The following is an 11,169-nucleotide window of genomic DNA, read 5'->3' on the forward strand; positions in this document are numbered from 1 at the left end:
ACCTCATTTCCTCCACATTATCTGTTGCCTTCTGCTTTTTGTCAAATATCAATTGAAAACAAATTTAGGGATATACTCAATTGGAAATTATCAAATTGATATAGTTATTCGTAAAAATCAAATATTACATTTTGTTATGTATCACCCTTTTCCCAAATGAAAAACCACTTTTTTGTAATATCCCTAAATATAAATCAAGTAAACTTAATCACCTTTTTGTCTGATGAATTTACCACGCTAACTACTGTTCTATTATAACTAGATATGATGCCCAGGCGTTTGCCTGCCTACCTACCATCATGCCAACACTCACAGTCTGCGCTCAGCTGACTGTACCGACCGCACTTTTGCCTCCACAGGCACTCCGGTTCCAACTGTGAAAGACATCCAAGGAAAGCAATCGGAACCCTCATTATTTTTCAGTAACAACAGCCAAATGAGACAGTGTACGTGAGCATTAAGTTAGTTGTTCTACATCCCTTGCAGTTGTTATCAATAAATAGAAGCAAAGATTTTCCAGGAGGTGAGACACCGCACCATGAAAAATGCAAGCAAACAGAAGCTTCCATTCTATCAACTATGACATCGGTGTAACAACACACATTTGGCTGTTTTTACATCCTGTTCATTTACCACCTAAAAAATATAGGAAAAAGAAGCTAACAGAAACATTTATGCGGTCAATAAGAATTTCTTATGAACCTGGAAAAGGAAATAGGATAGGCACTGTGATCTTCTTTTAACTATCAGCAGCTCTGAAAACAGTAAGCAGAGAGAGGAAGAGATTGATTATGTCCAAATACAGAGATACAGCAGCCCATATGTATTCATCATAAGAGTAGCGCTTGATCAAGTTGTCTGTGTCGTAGATGATATAGCCGCAGAATATGATAGAGGCCAGGCACCCATAGATCATAACAGATAATCTACCCAGTGGGAAGAGAATCTGCAGCCAGGAAGACGAACACATTTCAGCAATGAGAAATTAATCATTTGCATATAATACCTATATATAAATAAGAAAAAAACAGTTAAATAAACATGGCAAGATCAAAGTACCTGGATCAAAGCAAAAACCATAAGAACAATGATGGCACCAAACAAGAAAGGCCCGAGGAAGTTGAAGTCATGGCCTCTCCTTGCAGCCCAGAAGGTGTACAGAGTAAGAGCCACGACCACAACAGCTGTCAGAATCACAGACTCCAAAATAACCTTCCCTGCTCACAAACAAAATGCATACAAAATTTTGTTAACACAATGGTACATTAGGCAGCATATATGTAAAAATTTACTGCATTTACCAATTATACAGAGAGTTAAGCTACTCCTAATATAGTTATTCTTACTGAAATGCCAAATATACATGAAACTACAAAAGCAAATAGAAACGGCGTAGCAATAACTAGCAATTCTTTTTCGTTGTAGAGGGAAAAAAGAAGTCACAGAGGAAACCCATTACTTAATCTGCCAATGTTAATTCATACTGAGAAGCTCTATACTAAAGATCAAGTTATCTATCTTAAAATACAAATTCAACAGTTATTCATAAGGAAAATGAAAAACAACAATGAAAGAAAATAAATAGAAAAAATGCATACAATTAGATAAAGAGCCCCAAAAACTGACCTCCAATTGCATTGGAAGCCTTGCAATTTTGAAAAGTAAGAAAAGATTAATTCACCCATACAACTTAATTACCAAAAACTCCATTCACAAAATTCAGTCAAGTATTTAACTTACTATTAAATAATAATCGGTTTAAGTTCCTTCATCTAATTCTTAAAAGAGGCAAGTATGACAATCCTCTTCTGGGAAAATATTAGCTCAAAGTTAGAGAAATTGCTATAATTTTATTCAAAAAAATCATTTCAAGTTCTACAGTTGTACCCAATAACTTCAACATTGAGTCAATAAAAGAACCTTGCCCAAGTTATAGTAATAAAAGAACAATTTCAAAAATCCATTCCATCTCTTACCACTGGTAAAAGCGCACGTTAATCCAACTGCAAACGCCAGAGAAACGGTAAAAACTCCAAGTAGAAGATAGTTCACGGGATGCCTCTGGTGATAGTAATACAGTGGGCACAAAACTGCGAACAACAAACCAATTTTCGTTTTAGTCAACCAAAAAGTCACAAATTACAAACACCAAAAAAAAAAAAAGGAAAAAGAAAAGCAGAAACACACCAATGAAAGGCGTGATTATTAGGACTATGTAAAGAGCCAATCCGGCGCCAGTGCTGACAAAGAAATGAGCAATCGGGCGGACCGTAACCACCGTGGAGGCGACCGCGATTGTAGCCAACAATTGGATGGCCACGATTGAGTAAATTTTCCGGATAAAATCCCACCTCATCTCCGGCGGCTCCAACATCATCGGATACAAAGGCCTGGGTCCGGCCTCCGTATCATTTTTCCGGTACGCCTGATTCCACATCATCCTAAACTTCAAAAGCTGAGAGTGGATGGAAAGGACTTATGGATAGTGCTGCTAGCTTTTAGGGCTGAATTTTTGGTATTCGTTATTTTCCTTTTTTTCGCTCCTTTGTTCTCCGGTTGTGAAATGAAGGAAGTTTTAGGGGGATATTATAAAAGCGGCGGTCATGGGTGGGAAGAAAGTTCTTGATAGGTCTTGCAACTTCGTGTAAGAGCTGTGAAGGTTTAACGCGATGTTGACACGTGGAAGAAAATAATAAATTTGAGAAAACGTGGATGGGTCGGAAATTTTCTGGAGCGTACGCTAGCGAGAGGGATTTGGATGAATGCCTCTTTTCTTTTATATATGCAAAAATTACAAGTGATTAATCAAAGAGGAAAGCATATACTGTGGGAATAAGGTTCCTTGCAAGTAAATGCCGTTTTCAGTTCTTTCGTTGGAAAGAGTTTTCTAGCAAAGTTCCATTTTTAGTTATATTTTAGTTTTTTAGAAGTTTCAGTTATTAGGGAATGGTTTATTGCCAAACAAAATAAAAGCTCCGTATAATAGTTTTAGAACATTGAATCCACTGGATTTAAAGTGGATCCATATAGTAATAGTTTTATTGGTTCAACTAAAATAAAAAGAAAAAGTGAGAAGAAAAGCATTTAAATTTGGGCTGCACCCATTCTTAATTTGACATGTAAAGATAGCTTTTACACTTGGAATTGTCTATCAATCCATATCCTCTTTCCTTATTCTCTAAGCATTTGATTCAATGCTTCTTGCGGGAGCACAAGTGATGTACTGTACGCCATCAATGCACCCATAGAGATGATGACGCTGTGGGTGGAAAACTTGATAGAACTCTGATGACTAATTCCTAGTTCAAATGTTGAGTATTGACGCCCAGGTGTTTTTGTCCACGGCCTTGCCTTTATCCACCTCTTATCTACATTTTTCTCACCACCACAACCTTTTAAATTCTTCAATAACTAGACTCGTAATAAGAATTTTCATTGTGCCATTGTCGATGTTCGGAGGATAACTATTAAGGATTATACCATGATTATATGTTGAGAATAGGATGAAAAAAAGAAGAAAGAGTATTTGACAAGAGTTTAGAGAGAGTTTTCATAGAGAATATCTAAGAGAATCTATTGAATTTCTCATGTTTACTTAATTAAAAATAGTTTCTTAGAAGTGGTTGGTTTGAAAATATTTATTGGACATCATGGAAAAAGCACATTTAGGGAAAACATGTTCATTATGGAAAGAATATGTTTATCATGACAAGAACAAGTCCATTATGGAAAAACATGTTCATCATGGGAATAGTGCATTATCTCACTATATATATCTCTTTAATATTGTAAAACATTCTTATGGTAAAAAGAGAGGACATGTAGCAATAAGAAAAATAGAATGCACTAAAGGCAATAAAGAAGAAAATTGAAGCAATCCTTGAAATGTAAATGTTTTGGTGACAGATGGTGAAGAATAAAAAAAAATACAAAAAGCGGTGGAGCACAACAAATAGAAAGAGTTGAGTAAAAAAAACATTTGGAAGAGCTTAGAGAGAGTTTTGAGAGTAATCTTTGTTGTGTTTCGAATTATTAGCCTTCCCCCTTCTACTTAATTGCCAAACTCTTATATTTATACTAAATAGGAGCGACATCTTAGGAGCAGTTGGGAAGAGACAGAGTACTTTAGTAAAACACATTCAATCATTGAAAAAGGTACTTGTTATGGGAAGAGCATATTAACATTTAATAAGAAGGACACACATGTATATATAAATATTTTCTTATTTGATTATTTGATTCTAAAATATATAAATTAATTTATCTTTTTTACAAAAATTAAGTTTGAATTCACCTTCTATAAAAAAAATTTGAAAAAACTTCCCACCTGAAATTGAATTTAGATGAATAACTTACATTACTTTAAAATAAAATAATATAAAATGACTAAATAAATTTTTTTTCTTCTATTTATAATAGTATAAAAATTTAAAATTTATTTAACTTAGTTTTTCACTTGAGCTAAAGTCAAATTAGTAAAATATGTTGATTTAGTTTTTTCTTTTAAAAAAAATGAAGAACAGATATATAAAGTTAGTAATGATTATAAAAATAATTCTTCATTTTGACTTGCTTAATTTGAAAATGAAAAACCTTTTGTTACAACCATAGAATCCGAGCTCCACCTTTCTATTTATTTATTTTTTATGTTTTTGCTTTGTTTGATATTTCAAGTAATATTTTTTAACTTAAAATTTCCTAGTTTAAAAACTACATTTATAGTTGATAAAGTTAAATATAACTGTAAATATTTGTACCATTTTATTTTATTAATAACTTTTTTGTAGATTCAAATTAATAATTTAAATTTAAATTTAGAAAAATTTGATTGTGGTATTTGAATTTAAATAAAATCATTTTATAAGAAATTTTAAGTAAATTTAAACAAAAGGTAAATTGGGTAACGGTTAAATAATTTCAAAAGAATGTGTATTTATAAATTGTAAAAGTTGTAACTAAATCAATATATTTAGTAATTTTATATTATTTCATTTTAACGTAATGCAAGTTATTCATCTAAATTTGACTTTAGGTATAAAACTTTTTCAAAAGTTTTTTTATAAAAAGAGAATTCAAATTTAATTTTTTTAAAAAAGATAAATTAATTTAAATATTCTAGAATCAAATAATCAAGTAAGAAAATATTTATATATATTTTTTAATATCATAAATCTTTTACAATTAATTATTTAGTTTATTAATAAGCATATCAATAATCTACCTAAAGATTTATATTTTTCAAATATTTTTTCAATTTAGTCTCTCAACATCTCAATTTTGTTCAATTTAATCCTTATATTATATATTTTTATTCAATTTAGTCCCTATGACGTGATAAAAAAATTTTTTTGAAAATTTTTTTATATGCCATGTGGTATTGATATATCAACAAGTCAGTGCCACATTAGCAATGCCATGTCATTGTATAGTGTCATGTGATATTGCCACATCATCATCTCAATGCCACATCTTCAAAATGTGTCATATTAACACTAATGTCATCTTTAACGGTAAAATTAGATGTTGTTAGGAAAAGGGACTAAATTGATATAATTTTTAAAATTAAGAGATTAAATTACTTCAATTTTGAATACATAGACTGAATTGAATAAAATTGAAAAGTATAGAGATTGGATAGGTCTTTTAACCAAAAGAAAATTTTGGTATTTCAATAAATGAGTGGTGTCATGTGACCGCACTTCACTTCATATAGGACCGCCCATGATAGAACATCGATGTCATCTAATCATATGATTGAGTGCTTTTGCATAAGTAGAGCTCTCATCTTTTCCAATGTCTAATGCACTGATTGTTATGAGTCTTCAATTTCATTCTCTTTATTCTTCTGGTATTAGTATGTAAGATCACCTTCTTTAACCAGTTGAGAATATTCAGTCGATGGGGTATTCTATTTCTAAAGTTTACTTATCATATATATTAATCATAATCAATAATTTAATATATTTGATAAGAGAGCTTCAGAAATAAAATACTCCAACTGCTGAAGATTCTCAACCGACTAAGGAGATGATCTTACGTATTAATACACTAAACATAAGGGATAAGGCAATGAAGTTAAAGGCTTTTGTCACTAGGTTAGGCGCCAATCCTCCACAGAATTCAAGGCACATGAGGCATTGAAGAAAAATGTGCATCGGATGGAGAAACAAAATTTGGTGTAAATGAACTCCATGAAATGAATATGTGGAAAAATTTTGGTATTTTTTGAGATCTATTTTTTCTCTTTGTTTCTCAACTAACTTTGGTGTAAATTTTTAATTTTTTTTAGCAAAAATCAAATAAAACATCTTTTTGTCCTAGGTTTGTCCACATATGATACCAAAAATGACTCCCATAATCCTTAGTCTACCCACTTAAAAATCAGGATGATATTTCATTTCTTTGATACTAATTCTTTTAAAAAATCTATAACTATAATTAAGGGAAACCCCAAAATTGCCATAGCTTTTCACCACGTGGAGTGTCATTTTTTTGCAACGTGGATACTTCAGTTGTCTAACATGTAGATTTTTCTATTTTTCTCGAGGTCTTTTTGAGCTTGTAGTGTTATATTTGGGGTTTTTGGTCTTTTTCCTTTGGGTTTAATTTTCTCCGCCTGTGTGTTCTGTGTTTTGCCTTTTTTTTTTTTTCTCAGTCTTTCTCTTCTTCTTTGGTTTTCCCTTCTTGCTTTCTATTTGATGTTTTGGAAGCTTTAGAGAAAGAGGTTTTTTGCTTTCTTTTTTTATAATTTCCTTTCTTTGTTTTAACCTTTTTCTTCGTCATTTTTCTTCTTTCTTTTTTGGTTTCGTTTTTACTGGTTTATTTTTTTTGGTTGATGAGTAAGTTTTCTTTGGTGGTGCAGTTTACACTTTTGTTTTGGGTACTACGTTTTTCAATTTCTTATTCTTTTTATAAATTTTTAGGGGCTTTCGTTTTGGATTTACCAATTTAATCAATAAGATTTTCATTTTATTATGTGATTTTATATCAAACTAATTGTAATTGTTTATTTTCACTTTGTTTGTAGGATTTAGATATTGAGTAAAATACGATAAGTTCTATTTCTTGTATTAATTTTAGAATATGATTGTTACTCTTTATATTTGTTGCTTTCATTTCTTTTATTTTTTAATTTAATTTTGCTTTCTCCGTTTTCAATCTTTATTTTTCATTGTTTGATACAATATTGGGTTTCCGTTGGCTTGTTTATTAATAGAAAAGTCTTCTCTGTGACTATAATTTGCTTTTTTTTAAAAATTAAAAAATATAAAAAATAACTTTTCTTTTAAGCTCAATTAAAATTTTTTTTTTAATTTTAATTATTTTTTGTTAATTTTTAGCATGAATTGACAATAATGTCATTTAAATAATTTTAGACAAATTAAAATGGTTTCAATTTTTTTTATCCCATCATCCAGATAAAAATTTTAAAATTAAATCTCGATTTTTTTCTTTGATCAAATACTATTTATCTCGTCATTCAAAGAACAAAGATGACAAAAAGCTGTTTCTTATTTTGTTTTATTTTTTTGGATGGTAGATCTTAGAGTTCTCAAGGGTGATGAACAACGAATTTGTTTTTTTATGGTGATTATAGGTAGCATGATAAATGTAGTAATTGGATGCTTTCTAATGATGACTTGTTTCGTAACGTGTGCTGCGATGGAGATGCCTGTGTTAATGAGTTGGATCGGATTGGTTAACATGATGGGTTGAGAAAGAACGAACAATTAAAGCATGTTTGATAGGTTTTATGGTGGTTCACAATTTTATTGTGTCTAAGATTGGGATAATTGTTAAGCATGTTTGCTAAAGATTTTAAGTTTTTTTATGAGATTTTGAGTTGAAATTGTTCAGGAAATATTTTGTAAAGGAAGCATATTTTGTTTTTGCATAAGGCGAGTGAGCAAGGCCCTCTAAATAAGAATATATTATATCTTACTTTGGAGGGTTATGGAGTTTTGTAACTTATCTTTTAGGAAATACACAATTTCATAGCTTAGCAATATATATATATATATATATATATATATATATTTATGTGTGTGTGTTTTAAGTTCTTGAGTTTATTAGTTTATTCATAGAACTCAAAATTGAGGAGTTGAAATTGATTAGATTAGTTTTTAAGTATTGTGAGATTGATTTTTAGGCATTATGTGACTTAATCATTGCGTGACCAATTTTTAGATATTATGTGATTAGTTTTAGGTATTACGTGACTGATTTTTAAACATTACGTGATTGATTTTTAAGCAATGCCTAAGTCACATAATGCCTTACTAATTAGTCACGCATAAATCATACAATGCCTATTAACTAGTCAAGCAATGCCATGCTAACCAATCACGTAATACTCAAAAGTTAGTCACACATTGCCCAAAGACAGTCACACAATATCTAAAAATTAGTCATATAATACTTAAAAACTAATTACGCAATGCCCAAAGTCAATCATACAATGCCTAAAAACTAGTCACACAAAGCCTGAAAACTGATTACGCAATACCTAAAAATCACTAAAATTACTAAATTTCATTTAACAACATCAACAACTTCAAACGATACACAATATTCCATTTAACAATATAGGTAACGAACATGCCTACTTGACAAAAACTTATTCAAAATGTTCAAAAGTTGTTTTTCATATATCAAAAATCATTCCAAAATATTTAAAAATATTCAAAACGCTCAAAAGTTTTCTTCGTATATCAAAAACTACTCTAAAATGCTCAAAATACTTAAACATTTTTATTTCTAATAAAGAATACTCTAAAAATAAATGATCTAGTAAGGAAAGCTCAAAAAATAAGTTGGTTTGAAGCGCAAACTTAAACATACTTGATTTGTTAATAAGTTTCAAGTTGAGGTGCGAAGCTAAATAAATAAAACGGTTTCATTAAGGTAATTTTGTTTAAATTTTATTCTCTTAACTAAAAATAATTAAAATTATAAAAAAGTTTATTGTCAAAAATGCCTTATACATAGGGCTCATTTAAAAAAAAAACCCAAAAATTTGCATTCAGGCCAAAAATAAAAGAATATATGACTCTAAAACTTTTTTCAATTCCTTCTTGATACCGTTTCCGTGTTAGCGAAATTCCATGTTATTTCGTGTATGACTGTAAAAATGTCTTGGTAATTGTAAACCAGCAAGCCTTCTCCTTTTTGTATGAAGGCACCAGACTCTCCTCAACAATTAAAGCATTACTTTTGTTTAAAGATACAATGCTGTCACAATGGCTGCACTTATATGCTGCATATATTTTTTGTGAGAGAATGCCAATACCTCTATCTGATAACGTATCTAACATTACATATCTTCTTTTTGTTTAGGAACACTACATATCTATTTTGCCAATTCTCCAACAACTGAATAAAAGAACCGAATAAAAAGAATATTGACTGTCCCGAGCATAGCACACGGGTATCACTCTAGATTACTGCAATAGAAACCAAATATTTTTTATTCTACCTTTTGTTACTTCTCTCTGAGTAACCTTGGATGAGTATTATGAAGTGTCATTTAAGCCAAAACAGTGGTTATTGAGCTCTTCAACGGCGGAAACTTTCTCTGCATTCTTTAGTTTTGCATTTGAGTGGTGTATGAGCTGCCATCAATCCAATGATGAGGTGTAATAAAAGATCCTTACTTAAGGAATGTTAATTAAATAAAGAATTTGGGAAGATGGTTAAAAATTTAAGAAAATTAACCAAGGGAGCCCAAGTAGGCATATATAGAAGACGAAGAAATATATGGAGGGGAAAGTCAGGGAGGCCCACCGCCCATGGTCCTTGACTTCTTGCCGCCTGACCCCCCTCAAATCTCCCTTCGCTTCCTGCATGCTTTTGGTAAAATATAAGGAATTATATATGCATTTGCTGAGCAGAATGCGGTAATGGAATGCAGGAAAAGAAGTTAATGTCTGATAAAGTATGACAGCGGGCCAAGGGAAGTATTCTACCCAACACAAGTTGATTATGCTTTTCAGTTAATCCTTTCTTTACGTGTTACTATACGTAATACCTTGCTTGTGAGTTGTAACTAGACGAGGCAGCTTCTTCCTTATTGATAAGTTTGGGTTTAGGACATCGAGGATGTTTAAAGTGTTAATTGATGTTGTACAATGACGGCTACGCTTGGCGGAACTTGAATATAAAGGCCTTGATTGCTGTTTCGTAAAAATGGCGATATCAGTTTAATGTAAAGATTTTATTGGAGAGGGGTTTAATAAATGTTTGAGTTTATTAACTTACTGTGAAATAATTGTTAATGTCATGGCAATGGCACAAAATATCAGTTTGTTCCCTGAACGCCGGACTGTTTATTTCTTAATTGTCTCGCGTCTTCATGTGTATGCAATAGGGCATTAGGAATAGTGGAGTTGGAGATTGATGCTCAAAAATTTCCATTCTGAAAAGCATGTGATTGCTGTCTTATTTATTCACCAAGTTTGTTCTTCCTGAAGTCTCAGAATTATTCCTTTCTTGCGATTGGAAAAACCACGACCATTCCTTTCTTTGGCTCTGGCGTGTCCCTCTTTTCCTTTCCTTATTTTAACAAGCAATTGGTTGCAAAGTAACTTTCACAGAAATTACCCAGAGCATCAGTTCATAGTAGGTTATGAAAATGTTAAATATACGTTGTCAGTACTTCAGCTTCCACTGGGAAGAGGAAGAAAGAAATGGATTCCAGCATCAGTATAGAAAAACAATTGTTCAGAAGTGCCATGAAAGGAGAGTGGGATGTTGCTCTAGAACTATACAAGAACAACCCAACGGTTCATGTGGCCAAGATCAGTAGATCAGGGGACACAGCGTTGCACATTGCTGTCTCCAATGTCCAAGAAGGCGTTGTACAAAAGCTGGTCGATTTGATTTCCGAGCAGAGTGAACCCAGGAAGGCTCTGGAAATTAAAAATGAGCAGGGGAATACCCCTCTGCATATTGCAGCTTCGCTAGGGAATGTGAAGATGTGCAAATGCATGGCTGAAGCAGACTCATGGTTATTGCAAGTTCGAAACAATGATGGAGAAACCCCTCTCTTCGTGGCCGCTCTTCATGGCAAAAAGGATGCCTTCCTATGCCTCAACTCTTGCTGTCAAGACAAAGAAGCAGGCTATTCTTATTGCAAAAGGAAGGATGGTGAAAATGTTCTCCACTGTGCCA

The 11,169-nt window shown here is 31.8% G+C and overlaps 2 protein-coding genes across 3 annotated transcripts in view; one reads left to right on the plus strand and one right to left on the minus strand.

Annotated features, from left to right (window-relative positions):
• Positions 1-94: 94 nt before the first annotated feature.
• BIL4 (Bax inhibitor-1 family protein) lies at positions 95-2,732 on the minus strand. 2 transcript variants are annotated; one of them, XM_021424603.2, is made up of 5 exons: positions 2,188-2,732; positions 1,977-2,090; positions 1,060-1,217; positions 703-946; positions 95-374 (listed from the first exon to the last, which is right to left on the minus strand). In XM_021424603.2, the coding sequence occupies exons 1-4, from the start codon at positions 2,438-2,440 to the stop codon at positions 740-742; spliced, it is 732 nt and encodes a 243-aa protein (XP_021280278.1). In that variant the 5' UTR covers positions 2,441-2,732; the 3' UTR covers positions 95-374; positions 703-739. The 2 variants fall into 2 exon arrangements, with proteins under 2 accessions (XP_021280278.1, XP_021280277.1); XM_021424602.2 differs by lacking the exon at positions 95-374 and having other exon boundaries at positions 452-946; positions 2,188-2,731.
• Positions 2,733-10,478: 7,746 nt separating this feature from the next.
• LOC110414079 (uncharacterized) overlaps positions 10,479-11,169 on the plus strand; it is a 3,275-nt gene continuing 2,584 nt past the window's right edge. The window contains exon 1 of the mRNA XM_021425145.2: positions 10,479-11,163. Within this exon, the coding sequence (XP_021280820.2) occupies positions 10,686-11,163 (478 nt within the window). The 5' untranslated portion in view covers positions 10,479-10,685. The remainder of the gene's footprint in view (positions 11,164-11,169) is intronic.

The sequence above is a fragment of the Theobroma umbraticum genome, unplaced genomic scaffold (genome assembly GCF_002168275.2).
Source record: "Theobroma umbraticum cultivar Fairchild unplaced genomic scaffold, ASM216827v3 scaffold_4.1, whole genome shotgun sequence".
Classification (NCBI taxonomy): domain Eukaryota; kingdom Viridiplantae; phylum Streptophyta; class Magnoliopsida; order Malvales; family Malvaceae; genus Theobroma; species Theobroma umbraticum.